Source organism: Ambystoma mexicanum, chromosome 2p (assembly GCF_040938575.1).
Source record: "Ambystoma mexicanum isolate Mex_15411 chromosome 2p, UKY_AmexF1_1, whole genome shotgun sequence".
In the NCBI taxonomy this organism is placed as follows: Eukaryota; Metazoa; Chordata; class Amphibia; order Caudata; family Ambystomatidae; genus Ambystoma; species Ambystoma mexicanum.
In genome coordinates, this window is record NC_090923.1 from 104,981,134 (window position 1) to 105,005,288 (window position 24,155).

Genomic DNA, 24,155 nt, shown 5'->3' on the forward strand with positions numbered 1-24,155 from the left:
CACTTCATCTCGTTTATTGAGGTAGTGCATGGCCACTGTGTTGTTTTGTCAGGATCAGCACAGTCTGCGCTTCACTGAGTGGATGAAGGCAACTAGGACAGCCTGATCACTCACAACTCCAGCAAATTGATAGATTCCCAAGACTTCCAGGGAGACCACAGTCCGCTCACTGTCAGTTCTGATAAGTGAGCACCCCAACCTGTCTGAGATGCATCAGTGACCACCGTCACTTGGGGCCAGGGTTTACAAAACAAGCGCCTCTCAGCAAGTTGTCTCTCCAGGTCCACCACGCAAGGTCTTGAGGCAATTGGGTTTAAACCTACACAAGATCTGACATGTGGCCCTGAAATTGCGAACATTGGCAATGGAGGAGCCACTGAAGCAATCTTATGTGCAACTGGGCCTCCAGAACCCCTCGGATGCAGGAGGCCATGAGTCCTAGTAGACGCATAAAGGCTGAGGCAGGGACTTTTCCCTGTGACTGTAGGATATAGACCATCATAGATATTTTTGCAAGTCGGTCATTGGCCGAGAATCCCCTCCCCAGGCAAGTGTCCAACACCACCATGATAAATGGAGGGACTGGGACGGCACAACCTGGGATTTTTTTAAGTTCATGGAAAAGCCCAAGCTGTGCATCAGACTGCATGTACAGAGACGGTCCTCTGACACTAGATCGGATGAGTGAGCTCGACGAGCCAGTTGTCCAAGAAGGGAAAGAAATTAATGCTATCCCTCCTGCTAGCAGTTTGGTGAAAATCCTGGAAGTCAAAGATAGACCGAACAGCAGGAGTGGTAGTGATGCTGGCCCATCACAAACCTCAGATACTTACTGTGCTTCCGATGAATGGGCACATGGCAGTAGGCATACTGAAGGTCCAGTGATACCAACCAGTCCTGCAGATCAAGGGCTTGTAGTATATGGGATAGAGTAACCATCTTGAATTTATCTGGTATAGGAACAAATTCTGTAGCCGCATTCTGAGTGCGGTACCAGATCTATCATGCTCTTTCGAGAGAAGCTGACCGACACTCTCCAAAAAGATGTGATCCGGAAGCAAGGTGTTGGTGTGAGGGCCATAGTACATGGGACAATGCACAAGAGGAAGACAATAGCCCTGTTGGATGACCTGCAAGGCTCAAGCATCGTATATTGTCCTGGACCATTCCGAGCTGCACAGGGAAAGTGTCCCTCCCACAGGGGATTTATGGCAGAAGCTCTCACAGAGGTTTTGCACTTTGAAACTGGTTGCACAAACCCTACAAGAACATTGTAACTGTGGAAAATGTGAAAAACGAGCTGTTCTGGGGACCTCTTAAAAACTGAAACAGTGATGAGGAATCCCTTTACAGTGCTGATCAGCAGGCACAGCAAAAATGCAAAACAGGAAATAATGGAAAGGGTCCACGGGGATTGTGAAAACGATCCCTGCATCCCCCTTCACCCGTTGGTGTAGGAACAAATCCGAAGAACAACTGCGCTGTGGATAGGATATCATAGATGTGGAATCATGGGAGGTACATCCATCAGAAAGAACATTACTGAGAGATAAGTAATTTGTTCTTCGAAGGTACAGGAAGCACTCCTCACAATTGGAAATTTACAATCCAAATGGTACTTATTCCAGTAACGTCTGAGTGATTAAGGACCCCATTATGAGTGTTTAGCATGTGATGGACTAAGACTAAACCCAAAATCAATTTTAGAGATAACTGCCTGCATGCACTCACCTTTCTATATTATTAGCAATTTGAATGATACTCGTGTGTTACCAGAAGAATCATGTAGGGCTGATGTGTGAATAAACAAGCCCAATTCCTGCTAGCCTTTTTGAGGTAATCCAGCCAGCTATGAACTTTCTCTATTGTAAAATGAGTGACCTCAATGGTACTTCAGTAACCAAATTCAAAGGGAAGAAAGATGACATCATTGTTTATGACTAACTCCATCTCCACCCTATAGTCTAGAAGAGGAGCCTGCCTGCCTGCCCTTATTGCTTTTTACAATGATACTCATTTTACTAACCTCACAAGGATGAAAGGCAGACCCTGGCATGCCTGACATGGGACTTACCGGCCTCAGACCTACATAGGCGTAGGCCTGCTGTGAAATCTCATAGTCACCCACCTCAATAGTACTTATTTGATGAACTTCAGGATTCTAAAATGCCAAATTGTTTGCTCCCGAAGTCACACCTATGAACTACAGAGGCACAGCAATCTAGTACACGTAAAATAGTCCAGGTAAATCCATTACAGGAATACAAGCTTACCCTGCACTTTCGGTTATCTCTCACTGTCTAGACCTAAGCCCCACGGTCATATAGTATGCTTCACTAATGAGTAACTAAAGAACATGAAAATAACATATCATGTTTTCTCCCTCACTCCCCCACACACAGGCAGTTGTAATGCTTTGTGATACTTTTAATGTCTGCAAAGCCAGAAGTGACAATACAAACAATGTGTACTCTTTTCTTTTGCTCTTGCGATTCATCGTCACAGTTTGTAGCGGACGAACACACAGTAAATAGATAATACCATTTGTACTAGGTCCAGGACCTTCGCAACCCTTTTGTAATAATCTCGGATCCGAGGTTGGTAGTGAGCACGGCGGCTTGGAATACCACTTGTGTTGACCCAGTGCTTTCATCTTATGCTGTGCTGTATGTTTTATTATTACAATGACTGCATTATTGGAATAGGACGGTTGATACAGTGTGTTCATTGCTTCGTTCTATCTAGGGCCCTCCGGGAGAAAGGGGACTCGGTGGACCAGAAGGAAAACCGGTGAGTGACGATATGAAGATTATTGTGAACTGGGTACAATGAAATCACACTGTTGCAAGACATAGGGGCTACATAGCAATGTATAGTTATTTATACCCTGTCAAACAAACAGTCTGTGGTGAACCCCTTGTGGAAAGGGATCATCTGTAAACGCTTCGCCTTCTCCTAAGATTCTTGTTTGGAAATTGCAATACTGGAGGAAAACAATGTTTCTCAAAAAAACGGTATTAATGAAATAGCTCACAGCAAAAATAATATGGCCAATAAATAAATTATTAAAGGAAAAATAACTTTATAAGAAAGAGTATCTAACATCATGCCAGAGAGTTCTTGTAAATAGTTAATTTGATCAGATAATTAGCAGAACCCTCACATGAGCATGTTGAGTATACAATAATTAAATATCTTACTAACCATACAAATCTACTTTAATGTAACCCCAGGATCCAGGTTACAGTCAAACAAATGACTAACTAGTCTTGTTGATCTAGTCCTACTTCGGCTAATCCCTCACACCAGCCATGAACATCACATTCCCTCTAATTCTAATTTTACGAATACTAAACATAAACAGCTAATCCTTTAATCCCACTACACTCAGGCTTGGTATAAACATCTTTTTCATTGTTCTTACCCAACCCAATAACACAAAATGTAAAGAGGATGTTTATTCATCGGTAGTTGTGTTTATTTTCATACATAACATCTTGTATATTGAAATGAATCCATTTTAGTAAAGCCTTCACATTAACTATGAGTAAATATCACCTTCATTCCAAAACGACTGATGTTCACTGTAGACAAAAACATCACAAGTCATCTAAACCCTTGCTGCAACTGAAGTGCAGAGCACAATAATCATTACACTAATACTTGCCCAAATGACTCTCCCATTAACCATGTAAGGAATTCCTAGCACAACTAACCCTCAAACTAACTACAAACTTCACCTGTGACCTGACCCTCACTCTACTAGTGCTCACGCCAAACATAAGCATCCACTTTTTCTAATGCACCCCTTGCACTAACTGGAAAAAACATTACGCAACCCAAATCCCCCATACTCATAGATAGCACGAGACAGCAAATATGTCACGTTAAATCTCAGCCGCCGAAAAAAACCTTGCACACTGTCTGTGCCGCTTATGCTCGCTATCACCCTAAACTTTACATTCAATTTAATTTAAATAACCGACAGTGTAAATGTTCATATCACTCAACTCATAGGAGGTTGGCAGCCATGTTTTCGCAGGACCCACTAAACTGCAGGAGCTTCATGTACGCTACAGATTACAGCTGCAGTTTAAAGGCTACTCTGACGCTAACACATCGTATAGCACATTTACTGTAGAATGTAACCTGATCAAATTGAACTTGCAGTAAACCGCACCTTAAGTTTTACCCAAATAACCCTAGTAGTAAATATTGCTTTTGAACTAACACTCACTGTAGGAAATGGCATGAAATCAGACCCAAATATCTCCTACAGTCCCATGAACATCACATTTAAAGTAATGCAATGCTCCATCTACCATAAGCACCTCCTTTATTTCAACCAAATGTAACCTTACAGAGTCAGTAGACATTTACCTTTAATCCAACCCTATATCCAGGACTGGTGCTTCAATGAGGCAGGTCTACCCGAAAGCTGGGCACCACAAACAGAGGGCCAACAAGGGGTGCGCCATGAGGGATTCTAGCACATGTCGACCGCAATTTCAAAGCTGGGTGAGTCAAAACCGCATTCTGCTTGGGGTAGAGTCTTTCTTGCTGCAGGCCCTGTGCACTTGACACCAGGCTTGACACATTGACAGACAAAATGGTTTTACTAAGTTTGAAATCCCCAAAATGATTTACCTACACGTAGTACCTGCGTATAGGTGTAATCATTCAGCTTAAAGACTCTATTTCTAATCCTCACCCCTAAATTCATGTAAGCGTTTGTTTACATTGAATGTCTGCCCAGAACAATCTGCAGGACTAGTTCTCTTTCTAAATGCTTTACTTTCCTCAATATTCCCGTCTTCAGGAAGCCATTCCTTTCGGTTCATTCTCCTATCTGTGGTGCTTGGGCAGTTATCCGGTGAAGGAGCCTGGCACTGAGAGAAGGGAAACTGGTTGAACTGAAGGCTGATGGATAAGGACATGTATATGCCATCTGATGTTAAGTAGTCTTAGGATAAAAAAAACATTCTCCTGGTTCCTAGGATTTAATGTGACCTGTGCATGTATGAATATGAACTTATAAATGTATGTTTTCCATGATTTTTTAATTCTGTTTTCTCTTGCTCTCTAGTAGACTGTCCCGTGGCCTTTGTGTTATGCAGCTGGGAAGTATGGGTGCTTGTATTTGACACTTTTCAGCCTGTTTGCACACTTGGGACTCATTCCAAGTTTGCGGGTCTGGAAAATAAGTGGCGGTTATAACGTCTACCAACACTTTTCCGGACCGGCAAACTACAAGTTTGCCGGTGGCGCACCTTGGCTGGAGGCAAGTCGTGTGCATTACAGGTACCGGTGCAGGTGATACATGCAAATTCCCCTATGGAGCCCGATGGGATGGAGATTGACCTCCCTTACCGCCGGACCAAGTGGCAGTAGCGCTAAATCCGTTTGCCGGTATCCTGGCGGATTTTCCGCCAGGATACGGGCAACCTTAGAATGAGCCCCATTGTCTTGTCATCGCTCAAATGTTTCACGCTTAAATGCAGAAATGTAACTAAGTCTGAATGGAGATGGTTGGCCTGGATTAAACTGTGTGAAAATCAAAAGCATTTCCATCAGTGTAAATTCGCTGTGAAGGCTAGTAGGGCCCCGTAGTCACTCAGGATTATTACATCCCTGACTACAGGCTTTAATGGTTGTTCCTCAGTTCACCATTTTATGTCAGTCACTGCCACACCCTCCTCTTGCTTGTTTTATTTTGGTAAAAGCCATGGTGCTGAGGAGCGCAGGCCCTTGCTGTCGATGCACCCCAAAGGGGTTCATGAGAGGACTGAGAGGCTTTACTTGGCCTCTACTATAAAGACCACAGCGGTGAAGACTTCCACACCAAAGTCGGTTCCTCAGACACACATTTCGAAAAAAAGAGGTTGGAGCAAAGCGCACAAAAAAGAAAATGAAATTGACTTTGTCACAATCTCTGCAGTGAGTTGATGTCCTGTAGAGCAGACACGCCCTCTTCCTGTAAAAAAACAATACGCACAGGTGCAAATCTAAGAAAATAACTGTGGCTTGAATCTTGAACACCATCCCCCTATTTCCATCTTCTTCCCCAACTCCAGAAAAATGGTAAACCTTTAATGGTAGTGGACACATTTTCTGAACAACCCTCAGTGGTTCCTGCCATTTCAACTGTGCCTTGAGACTGGAAAAAAGTGAAAAGCCTCACTCTACATGCCAAAACGCTTGATCTCAGAGACGGCTCTAAAGGAGTCTGTGGGTTGACGTTACCCATGCCGGCACAGAATAAGACAAGCCATGACGGAGCCAAAAGAAAAACATTCAGGGCACAGCACAGGATGGAAGGGAAATCTCTTTACATACTCCAACTCCTGCAAAAATGTCTTCAGTGTTGGATTTTGACAGAAGGAAAACTCGATTGCAAAGATGTGTAGGTATTTTCAATACTAAGGATGACATTAAGAGAGGGATCACTCGGAGGGAATGTTATTTCAGCTGTGTGTAGAGCTCATGGTGGCAGTAGTCTGGAATCATCCACTGACTGCTGTGAAAAAGCTGTGGGACCAATTCAGTCAATGGGACCAATCGCTGGGTCCTACAGAACCCTTCTAAAGAAGTCTAACCACACCTTAGGCTTACAAGCGCCCACATAGGGAGTGCTGGCACACCATAACATATATTCTGGAGCAGAAATAGCTGAAAGCTCCAGTGCACACCCCTTGGGGGGCCCTTACGCATAAACTGCTGCCATCATAGAGAAGGCCAGATTCTGCCCCTTCCATGGATAAAGATTTGGTCCAGAAACACAGGGCATTTCAGACAGACCCTATTTGTCTAATTTTCTACCCATGTGCCCAGAGTAATTGCAAAGGCTGCTACCACGAGACCAAGGCGCGTGGCTTTCCCCACTATTCATCCTGATAGGGAACCAGGAAAATGAGACGTCTAGGGACGGGATGTTTTTGAGTCATGCAGCCTACATCTTCCTACTCTCAATGTATCTCAATTGTAAATGTAATTTTAATCACACACTATCGAGATATTCCAAAGCATTGCAACAAGCAGCATAGATGGCAGGGAATCAACTACCCTCAGACAGACAGTAGTCTTTTCAGAAGCTGGTAGCATATGGAAAAGATACCTAATCTCCAGAAACCTGCAACAAATTGGCCTAGACAGCACTCCATGGGGATTCTTGCAGTCATACAGAGTCATACAGAGGCCCTTGTGGGCATGAACCACAAACATTCGAACTGATGGACATGGCCTTTGATGGGTCAGACTTGTTTGGACCAAAAGGCAACAAAAGCCAAGACAGCTTAATCTTTGGGGGTATCGGCTCCTACATACACATACTCTTTGTTTTAAGGCAGGGCCGGGTATAATCCTTACCACTGTCCTCCCAGTGACATATGCGCAAACCAACAAGGTCAGACACAACAAACTCACAAGAACTGTAGGTGTAACAGAGGAAAAGGCGGTGGTAAACCAAAAGACGTGGCTTCACGGCCTTCTAGCACTCCATACATGGCTTCAAGACCCTTCTTGTCTGTTCCAAACATGTTTCATCACGAGTCGCCTGCAGGGATATGATGATTTTCAGAAACATGGCACAGGTTCACAATGGACAAGTGCTTCATGAAAGTGTTGGAAGCAGGCTACGGATACCCATTTTTGCAAAAGCCATGTTAAAATCCGCCACTTGCCTCTGTTGGAGAAAGTGACTCAGCTGATGCTGAAGAGGCCAGTGGCAGAGGAAGTCGGGACAGGGTAGCATTCCTGTTAGGTCTTCATACCCAAAAAGAATGGAAGGCTCAGACCCATCGTAGATCTGAGACTCCTTAAAAAGCCCCTCCATATAGACCCCTTCAGGATGGTCACCCCTGAGCAGATCCTCAAAGCTCTGAAGGTGCATAACTGAGTCCTGTCTTTGGATCTGCAGAATGTGTACTTTCATGTCCCCACCCGCCCCATCATACCTTTATTTTGTGGTAAGAACCATTCATGACCAGTTTGCAGTGCTCTCAATAAGCCTCACTTTGGACCAGTGTATATTTTACAAAAACCATTAGTGGACTTCAGGAGTTGTCCCACAAGCCACCAAAAAGAGAACAGAGAACCAAAAAAGACAGTGCGAAATGTAACAGGATGAGGTGCCCCAAACAGTGATTCTAGAATCCCCAAAAAAGGAATTCTGGCTCAATATAAACAATACAGGAGAAATCTGAGTTCCTTCTGCTATTGGTTATTTGAGAGTTTCACCCTGTCACATCCTCTAAAGGCCCTTTCCTCTGTCACATCTTCTACATGCCCTCTGCTTTGTCACATGCTCTACAGGTCCTCTGCTCGGTCACATCCTCTACAGGTCCTCTGCTCTGTCACATCCTCTGCATGTCCTCTGCTTTGTCACATCCTCTATAAGTCCTATGCTCTGTCACATCCTCTACAGGCCTTCTGCTCTGTCATACCATCTAAAGGCCCTCTAGTCTTTCACACCCTCTACAGGCCCTCTGCTCTGTCACATCGTCTACAGGCCCTCTGCTTTCTCACATCCTCTATAGGTCCTCTGCTCTGTCACATCATCTACAGGCCCTCTGCTTTATCACATGCTCTACAGGTCCTCTGCTCTGTCACATCCTTTACAGGCCCTCTGCTCTGACACACCATCTACGGGTCCTCTGCTCTGTCACACCCTCTACAGGCAATCTGCTCTTTCACATCCTCTACAGGTCCTGTGCTCTGTCATGCCATCTACAAGTCCTCTGCTCTGTCACACCCTCTACAGGCCCTCTGCTCTGACACACCATCTACAGGTCTTCTGCTCTGTCACACCCTCTATAGGCCCTCTGCTATTTCACATCCTCTACAGGCCCTCTGCTCTGACACACCATCTACAGGTCCTCTGCTCTATCACACCTTCTACAGGTCCTCTGCCCTGTCACATCCTATACAGGCCTTCTGCTCTGTCACACCCTCTACAGGCCATCTGCTCTGTCATATCCTCTACAGGCCCTCTGCTCTGTCACACCCTTTACAGGACCTCTTCTCTATCACATCCTCTGCAGGTCCTCTGCTCTGTCACATCCTCTACAAGCCTTCTGCTCTGTCATACCATCCACACGCCCTCTGGTCTGTCACACCCACTACAGGCCCTCTGCTCGTTCACATCGTCTACAGTCCCTCTGCTCTGTCACACCCTCTACAGGCCCTTCACACCACCTACAGGCCTTCTGCCCTGTCACACCCTCTACAGGCCCTCTGATCTGTCATATCCTCTACAGGCCCTCTGATCTGTCACACCATCAACAGGTCCTCTGCTCTGTCACATCCTCTACAGGTCCTCTGCTCTGTCACACCATCTACAGGCCTTCTGCTCTGTCACATCCTCTACAGGCCCTCTGCTCTGTCACATCCTCTATAGGCCCTCTGGTCTGTCACACCCTCTACAGGCCCTCTGCTCTGTCACATCCTCTACAGGTCCTCTGCTTTGCCACACTCTCTACAAGCCCTCTGCTCTTTCACATCCTCTACAGGCCTTCTGCGCTGAAACATCTACAGGTCCTCTGCTCTGTCACACCTTCTACAGGTCCTCTGCTCTGTCATGTCCTCTACAGGCCCTCTGCTCTGTCACACCATCTACAGGCCTTCTGCTCTGTAACACCCTCTACAGGCCCTCTGCTCTGTCACATCCTCTATAGGTCCTCTGCTCTCTGTTGTTTCTGATCTTCCCCACTCAGGTAATAAGGGGAACTGTGTCTTGCTAGCCCTATTTACCAGACATTGGACAATGTGCAGCTCTCCAGAACAGTTTACTTCTGTGCAGAGTGTCGCAAGGAAACACTTTGAAGGACTTGTTCGCCCTTTCCATCTACCAGAAAGGTGGTACTTAACTCCCTTTCTCACAGGCTCTTCGAGCCAACGACTTCTCCGGATATTAGAATGCTTACAAGGAAAATAGCTTTTGGGGTCTATTATTTCCGCTTGCATGGTCAGTCAGCTGAAGACCCTCTTCACTGAGGAGCCCTGCCATGTGTTTGACGGAATGATCATTCTGTATCAAGGGTTCATCCTCCATTCCTTCTGAAAGTGGCCATGGACTGCAATCAAGAAATCTGTTTAGCTATGCAATTCCTAGTGTTATTTTCGGACTGAGAAAGAATGTTACAAGGGTCAAGGACGACTCAATACATCATTGCACTTTTGCTGCATATTTATGAGGGGCTAGCACCCAAAAATGCTTTTGCAGAACGGGCGAAAAGGCACCCGCACCCGGAACTTGTAGTTTGCCGGTCCTGTAGTCTGGGGACCTTGTAATGAGGCCCAGTATCTGTTAATAGGCCACGTAAACTGACTTGGGTTTCCAATGATGGACAATTTTGTTATACTTACCTTGTTTTATTGTATGAGCTACGGCTGTGTCTAAAAATGGAAGCTGTAAAACTGCCACAGTAAATTATTTTTTATAGGGGCGCGAGTTATCTCTCCCCTTCGTTGTTTAGATTCAATTGTATAGGTGCCCTCCGAGCCTTTTCATACCTGGTTTTTATCTTCAAGTCACGTTATTTTTCGCTCCCATGCATCAGTGACGAGTTTGTATGTATTGTATATATGTTTTTGAGTTCATGGCATATGGTGAAGAAAGTATGATGATTTATTGAATGATTGATTGATAAACGGCTTCAGCACCCCCACCACCTCCTCACCCCCCCATGGAACCTTGAACCCAAATTATGCCTTTCTCCCGCCACCAGCTAAAAAGGCAGGAGAATAATGCAGTGTAGTAGTCCTTAAGCAAATGTGGTGAAGCAGCTGTGGTGAGCTCGGCAGGTCCCTCGTACATAGCATCGATATGTGTAGAGCTATTCAATCCTATCCGGAGAGGTCTAAGGACGTTTAACCGTCTTTTCATTTATTTACCACTGTTGATGCCTCTTTTCCCGATAAGTAGCGACCAATGCATTTGCGGTAATTGTAATTTGTAATTATTTATAACGCGCTTCATACCCAGAGGTTTCTAAGTACAGACCTGGGGATTGAACCTGTGTTGCCTCGTGTGGTCTTGCTTCCAAGCCGAGCGCGTTGGCCTTGAACCCTCCTCTCGGCCCAATAGCCCTCCCGAGTATTTTGGGTTTCGTCCTCCTACTACATGAATCCAGAGATCTGCTTAATAGTCAAGACAACCTCCACTGCCTACCCAAGGCACCTCCCGATTCATGCAGCCTTTAAAGCTGCCGCCTGGGGGGCTGAGTACGCCTTCTGCAGACTCTATGTGCTTGATGCTCTAGGGCCTAGGCTCAGTTTGGCTAAACCATGCCCAATATCACTTGAGTGAGCCCATTCTGATCACTGTCTGCCAGCCCCACTTTCATTCATCTTCCCAAATTATAGAACTAAAGGGGAAAGGACAGTTAGTACTTCCTTCCTAGACAGCCAACCTCCTTCTCCTCAACTCCCATCTCCTGTAACATATTATCACCATAACTGAGGTGATAGGCTCTGGCTGGGTGTCAAGAGGGACTGGGAGCATCCAAAGCCACCTCATCTCAGAACTCAACCAGTTTAGTAGACCAAACACAGATTACAAGTGTTATGACTCCTTTGCTCACTACCATCCCCTAAATCGACTGATGGATCTGAAGGACTATATACAGGAGTTGCAACGGTGAGTAACCTTTTCTAATTTTACTATTCGGTAGGTCGAGCGGCTGAACCCTAATAGGAACCTACGTTTATGAAGCCACAAAGTCGAGCAACGCTTAGGGTGACACTGCTGTGTTTTAACACGATGATGTCATAATCATCAGTCCTTTTGTTTTTTGTTCCTGCAGTTATTGGAAGCATGAAAAAGAAATGTTTATAAGCACAGTCTATATCATCAAATATGCTAGCACTTTTCAGTGTAGCCCGTCCCATTTTTTATGTAAGACCGACCTCTTCTAACCCAATGAACAAAGCAAGGACAGTTCTGTCTTTTGATGTCTTGCCATTTTGTGTCTGTTGCCTTTGATCTAGGGCGAGCAAGGGTTTAAAGGGCCACCCGGCCCAGCTGTAAGTAACCCAATGAGAAGGGCTTGTACCGGGGTCCTCTGTAGGTGGCTTCACTGTGCTTTTCCTGCCTGGTTGGTCTTCTTGTGTATCTCTCTCTCTCTAACTCTAGTGGTCTTGCGCGGCTTTGCCTTGTGCCACGGCATCGGCCGGGCAGGCATGCGCCAGACTGGGCGGTGGCCCCTCCTTTCCTTTCTAATCTTGTGGCTTGAATTAAATATTTGCAGGGTTTGCCAGGCTTTCCTGGAGTTCTCGGACGACCGGTAGGTGTTTCCACTCTTACTAACTTCCGCTCTTTTCTGCAGTTTGCATGCAGTAGTTTGGCTATTTTGGAATGAATGCCCTTTTCCTGTTCAAATGAATTCTGATGGCTTTGAAACAAGGCTTTGCATGCTGTAAAATGTTGCATGTTTTGGGGGGACAATATGACTGTACAGCATTGCACGCATGTCTGGACACCATGGAGAAGTAAGGCTCTGTAGGGAAATGGGGAGATTTCTTGATGGTCCAGTGCCTGGAGCAGCGCTAGTGGCATAACTGCCCTGGGCGTCTGGCCTCTAGAAAGCCCTCCTTTCCCTGTCTGCCAGCCCACCTTTGCTGCAGATCCAAGAATCGTCAGATTTAATCAGCAGTGAGTCAATATCATTCCCCTCATTGGCAATTTGGGTTCATTTCTGAAATCATTTTCCAGTAGACAGGTGCCAATTTAAGAGAAAAGCACAAACACTACTGACGCAAATTTGAACAAAGGCCTATTGGACGTATTCATTTTGAAACATCAAAGTTTGTACGTTTTAAAATTAAATCTCGAAAATTAAGCTTTGAAAATTCATATTTGTATACACTTTCCATCAGTTAATGGCTCCTTTTCCCAACCAGCAAACTACAAGTCTGCCGGTAGGGGCTGTGAAGCATCGGCTGTCCTGACTTTCCGGTAGTTCAGGCCCCTACCGGCAGAACAAATCACTCACACCCCGGCACCGTTACAAACCGTGCGGGTGCTTCAGGGTTCCCATTTCCACCGGAATGGGAACTTACCGTTCCTCTGTCTGTAATATCCCGGTAGCACCGAGATATCAGGCAGCGGAAACAGTAAGGCGAGTCTGCCGGGGCACAACGTCCTTTCATCGACAGTCGTTCTATTGAAGGGTTTTTTTAACAAATATTTTTTAACGAAAAAACGAATCGAAATGTATAGGGGGGGTTGGCAAAGTGTATATAAGGGGTGGTGGGTAGGGAATAGTGAAAAGACAATAGGGGCTTGGGAGTGCCCCAAAAAAATCAATTTTGATTAGTTTTTTCCGTATAAATATATTCGTTAAAAAACCTGTCGAAATACCAACTGTCGATGAAATGACATATAACTGTCTGCTGGTAACCCGCCGATAGCGCCCGCGGGTTAACGGAAGACTCGTAATGAGGGCCTTTGTCTTTTAAATATATTTGTTCAAACGTTATCCTTTCAAACCTGCATCAACAAATCATTGATGCATAGCTGCCCTGTTGGGGATGATAGAATTAATGTTTCCAGTGCGATCCAACCCACACCCTAGCTGCGCGTCCAGATCTTGCACTGAAATGCTGGCTAGGTCCTATTGGGACACCTCTCCACAATATGCACTAACTCCTAGAGAAAGCATAGTTAATATCATGGTCAAATGTGCTCCTCTAAAGTGGACAATGGAGAACCCACAAGTAACCGAGATTTGTCAATGAAGCTAGCCGATGCCAATACCCACTGAACATGGCATCACTCTCCTGGAACCCTACAGATTTGAATCCCCCATTTGCTTTGAGGAGGAAGTTTCCAAAAGGACCCCACTAATTGGTGCTGAATTGACCTCTGGACCTCATGAGCCGCTCTAAGGTTCAGACACGTATGAGGTTGCTAGTTTCGGGGTCCTATGTTATGTAGTTGCATGTGGAACTGCACACTGGCCACTGATTGGCATCACTGGACCAGCATGAATCAGAATGGCTATTCTATGATGGGTTGATGGTGAACTGAGCAAATGCTGACCTAGCAATACACTGAAGGAGGTTTTGAAAGACACTATACTAAATGGCATCTGGTAGCCTAAGACAACCCATTAAAACCAAACAAACTTCTGGTGTGCTTTGTGTTGCAAGGCAGGCAACACAAGCCCATAGTTAATCAGGGTAAGGGTGCTACCGTTGAGGGAGTGCACACAGTCACTAGAGGGCAAAGACGTTCCACATACAGTAAAAGTCATCAGACCCACAGGAAAGTGCCATCACTGCACACCCACCCTCTAAGGCAAACGGCGGACTCCAACATTTATTAACCTTCCCAGTACACTGGGAATCTGTCTGCCTCCTGTTGATGCTTCTTCTGCCACCCCTCTATAGTCCTCTCCATTTGCTACACCTCCTACTATTGGATTCTTCCCCTGACCTCCTAAAGCTCCTGAAGTGCAGTACTGTGTCCTGTTAATTGCTTCTTCCATTACTCTCTCACAGTCCTCTATGCGTGATACTGCCTCCTACTGATGGCTTCTTCTGACACGCCTCTATAGTCCTCCCCATATGTTAATGCCTCTTACTATTGGCTTCTTCCATTGACCTCCTAAAGCTCCCTAAGTGCAGTACTGTGTCCTGTTAATTGTTTCTTCCATTACTCTCTCATAATCCTCTGTGTGCAGTGCGGCCTCCTACTAATGGCTTCTTCTGTAACCCCTCTATAGTCCTCCCCATATGTTACTTCCTCCTAATATTGGCTTCTTCCATTGACCTCCTAAAGCTCCATAAGTGCAGTGCTGCATCCTGTTAATTGTTTCTTCCATTACTCTCTCACAGTCTGTGTGTGCAGAAATGCCCCGTTATTTGTTTTTTAATTATCCTCGTGTAGTCTTCTGTGGGCATCCCCTATGCAGAGTGCTGTGTCGCTTTCCCAAGTAGGGTTTTACATTCTACATCCCATACATGCATGCATTCGTACATAGACCCCCACATGCACTGTGGATTCCTGTTATTTGCTTCTGCTACTGGCCCTCATTGTCCTCCATGTGCTTTAGTGCCTCCAATTATAGATTCCTTCAATTAACTAACTACAAGTGTCTAGATGGGCAAAGCCAAAAAGATATTAACTGCTAATAATAACGTGTTTGTAAAATGTGCACATTGCCCTTACTTTTTTAGGTTCTTCCCATAACACGCATCCGTTTTCACATTAGACTTCCGGGTCAGCTGTTTGCCCAGAAGTGTCTTGAGATGTCAGCAACTGACTATGCTCAGTTCAACATTTAACTCTTTCAGATGCACTCATGTCAACTCTTGGCAAGCGAGTTAGATGTCTGATGTTTGTATTGTTTTTGTTTCGATTGCAGGGCACCCCTGGAGAGCCAGGTGCTCAAGGGCCGCCTGTAAGTAACATGCATGTTTATATTCACTCATATCAGCCCATACTGGCAATAGGAATCGTCACAGTGTGCACCAAGAGATCTTACCTTCCAGTCAGGGTTGATAGCATAGAGAAGACTGGCGACTGGTTATGATGCTTCATAGAAAGATAGCAAAGAAAGATTGTGAAATAAATAAGGAATACAAAATAAAGGGTAAGGAAATAGTGATTAAAGAAAGAATGAAAGAAGGCAGCAAAGAAAGAAAGGGGATATGCATAGGGAATCATGAAGATACAAATGAAAGAAAGGCAATATGAGAAGGAGGAAAGAAAAGAAAAGGTAATTTAGGAATAAAGATAAGTATGAAAGAAGATAGCCGTAAAGAGTGCACGAAACAGGGAGAGTAAAGAAAGCATGGAAGAAGGACAGAGAGTAGGAGCAAGCACACAAAAGGGAGGAGAGTAAAGAAAGAAAGCATCATGAAAGTAGGAGAGGCTAACAGAAGAAAACATGAAAGCATGAAAGAGTAAAGAAAGAAAAACAAAGCATGAAAGAAGAAACGATAGTAAAGAAAGAATGAACCAACGAAAGAGGAAAGGAAGAAAGTATGAAAAAGAGTAAAGAAAAGAACAAAGCAAGGAAGGGGGAATCTCCCTCCCCTATGGTCACACATTAGAAACCCATATGAGGCTCCAAATGTATTGTACTGTATATATTGGCATTATATTTTATTTTTTCACTTATTTGGCTTTTTCAGCCTTTGGTATTCAAACAGAACCCATGTCTAGTCTCCAGTATTTCATAGTTTTCGTGTTTGTGGCGAATGCTTGCACTGTCACGCCTATTGCTCCCCAAAGAGCTGGGGTACACAACATGTTACAATTGGTTGAGATTTGATAACCCTCACATGGTGATTTGTACATATTGGACAGGTGACATTCCTCTGTTTTCTCCTCCAGGGTCTCGCAGGATCGCAAGGCCCTCAGGGACCCCCAGGAATAAAGGTAGGTGTGAGATATTACAACTTCCTGACCACAGATGACTGCTCCATGTCAGTGAGTAGTATGTGCTATTGGCAGTGAAAGAGCGTACATGTACTGCCCATTTCTCCTTCTGTGTGGACGTCCCAAGAGTATGGATGAAATTGGCGTCTGGACTAAGAGTACAGTGCGTAACCTTGTTCGTAAGCGCTCATCTACAAGGCCTGATCCAGTGACATTTGTATCCAACTGAGAAAACCTGCTTGACAACACTGCGTTTAAATATTTATGGCCGCTAAATATATTTTCTTTTTCATTTTTATTTATTTATAATGTGCCGACAGCCCGCAGGCATCAGGGCGCACAATTACACTAAGTGGACAAACATATAGACAGGAAAATCAAGATCCCAAAGGGACCCAATAAATTAATTGGGCGATCAGTTATTTGAAGAGATGAGTTTTTAATGCTCTGCAGAAAGCCCTTGTATTCTCTTCCTGTCTAAATTGAAGTTGGAGCGCATTCTACAATGTAGCAGCACAGACTGGTAACGATCTTCCTAGGCCATTAGAGCGTTTAAATCCAGGGCAATTGACCTTTGCCAGGTTGGAGGAAAACAAAGATCTGGTTGGGTTGTAGAGGGAGACTAAGGACTTAAAGTAGTGAGGGACAGTCACAGATAGGCAGTGATGCATCAGAGTTACTACTTTAAAGTTGATGCGGTTCCGCACCGGCAGCCAATGGAGATCTCTCCTATAATTGGAGCTGTGTTCTCGCCTCTGGATTTTCTTAATAGATCCCATTAGACCTACAATTGATAACTCGCACTATTAGTGAAGACATGATAGACATATCTAATGTTGGTCAGCAGCGGTTACATGTCTTTCCATTGTATTTTTTCCATCGAAGGTAAGTACCATCAAATTTTTTCCAACAAATAGTGCATCAAATGCATTTTTTTCTTGGTTTTTTGGGGGGGGGTCCGTCCCAACCCTATGTTTTTAACCCTTAAAAACACATCCCAAACAAAATTAACCCTTTACCCCACTAAAATATGCAAAAATATGCATTCAATGCACATTTCTTCGTTGGAAAGAATTCGATGGAAAAACCATTGATTGAAAAAAAAATCGATGGAAAGTCTGCATACCGTCAGCACCCCTCTCAGTTATATTCCAACTTTATTATAATGATGTTAATGCTGCATATGTCCTGCACGCACCTGCCGAATTCTAAAACAACTGTACCTCTTGTCCTACTCTTGAAAGGAAATGAGTCTGTGGTTATAGGTTTGCAAAAAAACATGGATCACTCAGAATTAGCACTGATAGAGATAGGTAAAAAAAAACGATAGAGAAATGAGAACTCGCAAACCACTAATCAACTCTTTTGACCAGGTGTAGCAGATCCATCTTTAGACCCCACTCCTCCTCCATGTGTCGGTGGAGGGGTAAGGAGGCTGGCACTATAGTGTGGCGAGGATTGTAGTTAATGTTTATTTTCCACTTCTGATCTGTCTGTACCACCCCCACCTTTTCATTACGCTCCCCATGGGCTTGCAGCCTTATTCAGAATGGTCAGCGGCACCGAAGATGTTGTGTTCGTTATGGCTTGTGTACTTAAACTTGCCTCTTCTGTCTGCAGGGTAACCAAGGTGAACCTGGCCCCAGTACGAGGGTGAGTACCAATAAGTGTCATGGCATTGTTATTTCTTTCAATCCCTGTGTCTCTCATTTCCCCTCGTTAACCTTGCTCCTTTAGTGACAATGTACATATAGCAGGGGTCCCTGTGATCACAGAATAACAGTGAATATGTGGAGCTTTGCACATCCACCCACACATTTCCGAATATATTGCTTTCTGTATTTTAGATAACTGGGGCCCGATTCAGGGCCCGATGGAACTTTCAGCGCGTTGCAAAGTGACTTGGCACTGCTGCGAGAGTGGCAAAAATACACTTTGCACCGCTCTGTGAATCGGGGTGTAGGTGTGCTAAAAGTTCCATGAATCGAGCCCCTAGTCTGAAGGAAAACTTCAAAAGTAATTAAGAGTGTATTGACAATAGTGAATTCTTTGCTCAAATGTAGCCGATCAGTTTAAACCGGGTCGCCAAATTAATAGGGGGTGGCAGCGCATTGTGCACTTTCAGTCTGTGCGGTGCTTGAATGGTGGTCCTAAAATGCCCAGTATTTTGAATAGGCCAAGACCTCACGCAAAGGCCAGAGCAGATGGTTCTTTGATAGTTCCTTAATCCTGAGTGTTGTTCGTCTTGGCTGATTGCCACCCTCCTGCCTCTCGCTGTCTCGTCTGCCTGCACCCTACCCGGTGTCCTTTGCCTAGTGTCCCCTCTCCCTTGCACCTCTCTCCTCTCCCCTCCTACTCTATGGTGCTCTCTGTCGCTCCGATCTTTTCTAACTGCTTCTCTATTGACTATCATGCCCTCCTCACGAAATCTGGTAGGAAGAAGTTTAAAAAGGATATCCTGGTCTCCAACCCAGGCCTCCCTATCGCTGACACCTATACCAGTGCCTCCTCCAAGGAAACTCTCACGGACATCCTCTTTGTCGTTCCCTCGCCAGACCTATGGACCCTACATATGGTCTCTGTGCTCTCTCCTTTCTCTTCTTCTCCCATTAATGTTGGAACCCGGTGGGATGCCCTCCTGGCCTCCTTCCACTCCTCTAGGGTCATCATTAATGTTTATTCAAATGGGACCGTCCTGGTCCAAGGCCCGCAGGCTAACCTTCACCTCTTTGATAGATGCTTTCCGCACCTCATCAATTTCCTCTCCTCTCCCCCTGTCCCCTCTCCCCCCTCCACGGCTTCCTCGCCTCCCCCTGCTGCCCACCCCTTGGCTACTTTGCCCTCTCATTCCCTCTCTGCCCCCACTCCGGCTCCTTCCATACCTCCGCAGGGCGTACCGCTGATCTGTACCCCTCCCCGGAAGTCCTTCAAGGGTGGCAAACTACTCCACATTGCCACTCTTAACTCTGGCTCAGCTGTCAAACACTCCTCCGACATCTGCCGCCTTCTGGAAGAACTTGACCTCGACGTCCTCGGTCTCACTGAGACATGGTTTACAGCCAGCTCTGTCACCAGCTTTGACACACTCCTCCCTGATGGCTACAAGATACTCTCCGCACCCAGGTCCATCCGCTCCGGAGGGGATGTAGCACTGATCTTCCCCGAGTGGATTCCTGCCTCTGTCATTCCTACGCAGGCCTACTCCTCTTTTGAATGCCTCGTCTGCAGGCTCTCTCTCTCCCCTAGCTATTCCCTTACTGTGGCTACTATCTATCGGCCACCTGGTCAAAGCTCCTCCTTCCTCTCTGAGTGGGCGGACCTCTCCTCCTCACCCCTGGCCTCGACCACTCAACTCCTCCTTCTTGTAGACTTCAACATCCACTTGGATGTTTCCTGTCCTTCCTCTGGACTCTTTCGTGACCTCTGCGACTCTCTCTCACTCACTATTCTCCCCTCTGGCCTGACTTACTCTGCAGGGCACACTCTGGATGTTCTGATCTCCTCAGACCTTCCCCTTTCTGTCCCCCTCACCGCTCCCCTCTCCTGGAGTGATCACTTTCTCCTTTCCTCCCATCTCACCCTCTCTACCTCTCAGGCCAAGCCACTTCCATCACTGCCACCCACCTTCTCGGTCATCCGACCCATGAAGCGCGTATCAGTTGAGGCTTTCGCTGCCACTTTCTCACCCCCCATCCCTTTGGCTGACTCTCACCCTGACACAGCCCTCTCCACTCTCCACTCTGATATCTCTGATACTCTTGATATCCTTGCCCCTGTCATGAGGATACACCTGAAGCACAAGGCCAAGTGCAACTCCTGGTATGACTCAGACCTCGTCGACCTTAAACGCAAGTGCAGGGTGGCTGAGAGGACATGGCGTGCTTCTTGTTCATCCTCTGACAAAATGGCCTGTCGCCTGCTCCAAAGGCAATACTGGCTCTCTGTCCCCACCAAGAAGAGAGCTCATATCCAAGCCCGCATCTCCGCGGCATCTAACAACTCGGCTGAACTCTTTAAAATCTGCAAGGAACTGGCCAATCCTGCCGCAGTCTCTACCTCTCCTGTCGCTTCCCAGGCCCTCTGCACGGCACTGGCGTCTCACTTCATCTCTAAAACTCAGGACATCCTGTCCTCACTCGCCTCCTCTCCCCTCCCTATACTCCCTGTTCTTCCTCTGGCTCTTCTGCAGCCACCTCTCCTCCCGCCTTCTCCGCCTTTCCCCTGTTCTCCGCTGACAAGGTTTCTAGACAAGTCCGATCTATGAAAGTCTCGTCAAAACAGGTTCACCCCTGTTCCTCCAAAACCATCAAGGACCATATTGACACCCTTGTCCCTGCCCTGGCTGAATTCTGCAACCACTCCTTCGCCACTGGAGTCTTCCCTTCCCCCCGAAGCACTCCCTTGTGCACCCTCTTCTTAAGAAACCCTCTGCCGATCCCTCTTGCCTGGCTAACTATCGCCCAATCTCCATCACTCCCTTCCTGGGCAAGCTCCTGGAGAAACCGGCCATCTCCCAGCTAAATCTCCACACTGAATCTGTTGGTTGTCTTCATGACCATCAGTCTGGCTTCAGAGCTGCCAGAAGCACGGAAACTGCTCTCCTGAACATCCGTGAAGACCTGCTCTCCAACCGTGACTCTAACACCCCGTGTGTTCTCATCTTGCTTGATCTCTCTTCTGCCTTTGACACTGTCAACCATGCCATCCTGCTTAATTGTCTCCGTGCTAACCTAGGTATCACCGGTCAGGCCCTGGAGTGGCTGACTTCCTTCCTCTCTGACCGACCCTCCCAGGTCCAACTTGGATCCTTACTCTCCGCTATCTTCCTCTCTACCTGTGGTGGCCCCCAGGGGTCTAACCTCTCTCCCTGGCTGTTCAACCAATACCTGGCACTCCTTGCCCACCGCATTGCCGCTCTCTGTCCCAACTTTCAGTGCTATGCGGATGACACTCAGCTAATTTTCAGGCTACCTTCGGCCACCTCTTCTCCATCCCTCATCTCTGACTGTCTATCTTCTATCCAGGAGTGGTGTGCCGCCAATGACCTCTGCCTTAATCCCAGTAAGACTGAGATTCTCCTCATCGGCACACCCACTCCCTCCTTCCTTGTAGCTCTCTGGCCGGCCTCTCTTGGCCCACTCCCCGCTCCCACCTGCAAGGCTAAAAACCTTGGGGTCATCTTCGACTCCACACTCTCTTTGTCGCCTCACGTCTCTAAGAAGTCACACTACCAGCTGCACCTCCTCAGAGGTATTCTTCCTTCCCTCTCCTTCCCCCAGAAGGTAACTGTCTCTAGAGCTCTGGTTCTCTCTAAGCTGGACTATTGCAACAGCCTCTTTCTAAATCTGCCTGCTTCCACTGTACGCCCTCTGCCACTCATCCAGAACAGGACTCTGAGACTTGTCCTTGGCCTCAAGCCCAGGGATCGTATCTCTCCAGGACTGAAATCTCTGCACTGACTCCCGGTGGCTGCGAGGATTAAGTTCAAAACCCTCTGCATCGTCCACAAGGCTTTCTGGGGACTGGGGCCTCAATACCTTCAACTCTCTCTTCCTAGATACCTTCCCTCCCGAGCTCTTCGCTCATCCGCCTCCAACTCCCTCAGGGTCAGTCGCTTCTCCAAGCAACGAGTTGGTGGCAGATCTCTCTCTTCAGCTGGGGCCTCCCTCTGGAACAGCCTCCCTGCCTCCCTGAAACTTGAGGACAACCACCTGCGGTTCCGGAAGCACCTGAAAACCCTCCTCTTTGCTTCTGCTTTCTCTCCCCCTCTCCCCTGCTAAAGTCCTGGCTGTTACTGAAACTGCACTGGTTACCTGGCCACCCATCTTATCTCGGGCCCTAGCCTTGCCAGTTGCACGCCTGCACTGCCTCCCTGGTAACCCTTGCACCTGTGGACTGTTTTCTGTATCCAGACAGTCCCCCCACTAGCACTTATGTTCTGCACTCACCCTGCACTTGCCACCTGCTGGCCGTTTATTTATCTTGTTATTCTATTATCCCATGCACTGCACTTTCCCCCCTCCCCCTTCCTTTGCACTTGCGCGATCTGAATGACACTTGGCCTAGTAAGATCGTTGTCTGTCTTCCCTCAGTTCCCCCTCCCTTGCCTCGTCGTGCTTTGAAACACTTGTGTATAGGTGCGTTATAAATGCCACATCTTATCATATCATATCATATCATATCATATCATATCATATCATACTTTGCATGTTAAAGGGGCTCACTTTGGGTGTGGGTAAATATGGAATGTAGAGGAACAATTGGTTGAGCTAGATGGTGTATACACAGCTGACTGACAGCTAACATGGCCTATCAATTTCCCAAAAATGCCAGGCTGTGCCGGCGTTTACCTTTTATTTAATCGATCCCCCACCACCACCCCTACCCACCGTGTGTCGCTTAGCCCGGCACCATTAACAGTAGAAACATAGGATTCGCCTAATTTCAACCTGTAGAATTACTGCTAAAATGTAAATTATTAATTTAAAAGGAATCAACTAAGACTAGCTGTGCCCTCTTTAGGATGAGCCGATCTAGCTCTGTGGCTGTGTAGTCTGTCACTCCTGGTGGTGGTAAAAGTGTACCAAAAAAGTAGTGTCACTCCAGCGGGGGACAGAGTGGGAAGGAAGGGAACCACTTACAACATATTTTTCAAGGGGTGCAGTCATGCTGGTTGACAGCCAATTGAGTTGCAATAGATTTCATTTCAGCTGTAACTGATATCCGGTGGTGAAGTGGCAAAGTGTGCTTTAACTTCACAAAGAACAGTTCCAGAATGGGAAAAATTATAGCACAAAGTAATGGAGCTGTTAACAGTAAAAAAAAAATAGTAGTGCAACTCTGCTCCCGACAGTTCCCGCTCACCTCGACCACTGCTCTCAGGATGAGTGCTGTGCTGTGAGGTGCGCTCTTGCTGTTGTTTCGCTCTCTCTCTCTTCCTGTCATTGCAGTCTGGTATGCTCTCATTCTTCCTCTCATTCGTCTTATGTTTCTGTGCTTCTGCTGTCTGGCGCTCAAGCCTCTTTCTCTCTCTCTCTCTCTCTCTCTCTGCAGCCTGGTTTGCACTCTTCTCTGGTGCTATATCCAGGCCCGGCTGAAAATGTGTAGGAGCCCATTTCAACATGATGGTTGGCGGGCCCACTTGCTTAGTGCGGAAAACAGTCTGAGGCACCTGTGGGTGCATACATTATACTGGATATAAAGAAATACAGCCAGAAGTTTATTGTCACCGAGTATCACGAGATGGCAGCCAGCAGGGAGCTGAAACACTAAATGCCCATTGAAAAGGTATACATCCTTTGATGTCAGCAGTTGGCTGATGTAGCGGAACCAGTGTTAAAAGGCAGAAAGGTAGACCCTGAGGGAAGAGATGACCGGACGGGCTCCAGGAAACGTAGCTTTTACGTGAGCACTGCAAAGCACATATTTTAAGCCCCAGAACAAAAGTAATATAGAAAGGCATATATATAATACTGCTGTCAACATGGGGGCAGAGGCTTGAGGCCCATTCCATCTGAAAAGCCTGAAAGGCCATGACGCCGTCCTTGGCTATATCGCGCTGTCGGTGCGACTGGCGGCTGGAATATAATGAGAGTCATTTGTGAGATGGCAGAGCGCCTGTGGGACGTTAGGTACGCTTGTCACCAAAATGTAGTAATGAAAAGGACTACAATGTATCAGGATACACAAGTAGATTTATTTTCATGTTTGGTGACACAGGAGCTCCTTTGTCAACCTCCTCTCTGCTTCCTCTTCAACCATTGAAGTGGAA

General features: G+C 46.4%; 1 protein-coding gene across 1 annotated transcript in view; it reads left to right on the forward strand.

Moving 5' to 3' along the window:
* Positions 1-24,155, forward strand: part of COL7A1 (collagen type VII alpha 1 chain) — a 782,081-nt gene that overhangs the window by 578,578 nt on the left and 179,348 nt on the right. The window contains exons 84-88 of the mRNA XM_069646196.1: positions 2,746-2,790; positions 11,986-12,021; positions 15,366-15,401; positions 16,340-16,384; positions 18,005-18,037. Of these exons, the coding sequence (XP_069502297.1) occupies positions 2,746-2,790; positions 11,986-12,021; positions 15,366-15,401; positions 16,340-16,384; positions 18,005-18,037 (195 nt within the window). The remainder of the gene's footprint in view (positions 1-2,745; positions 2,791-11,985; positions 12,022-15,365; positions 15,402-16,339; positions 16,385-18,004; positions 18,038-24,155) is intronic.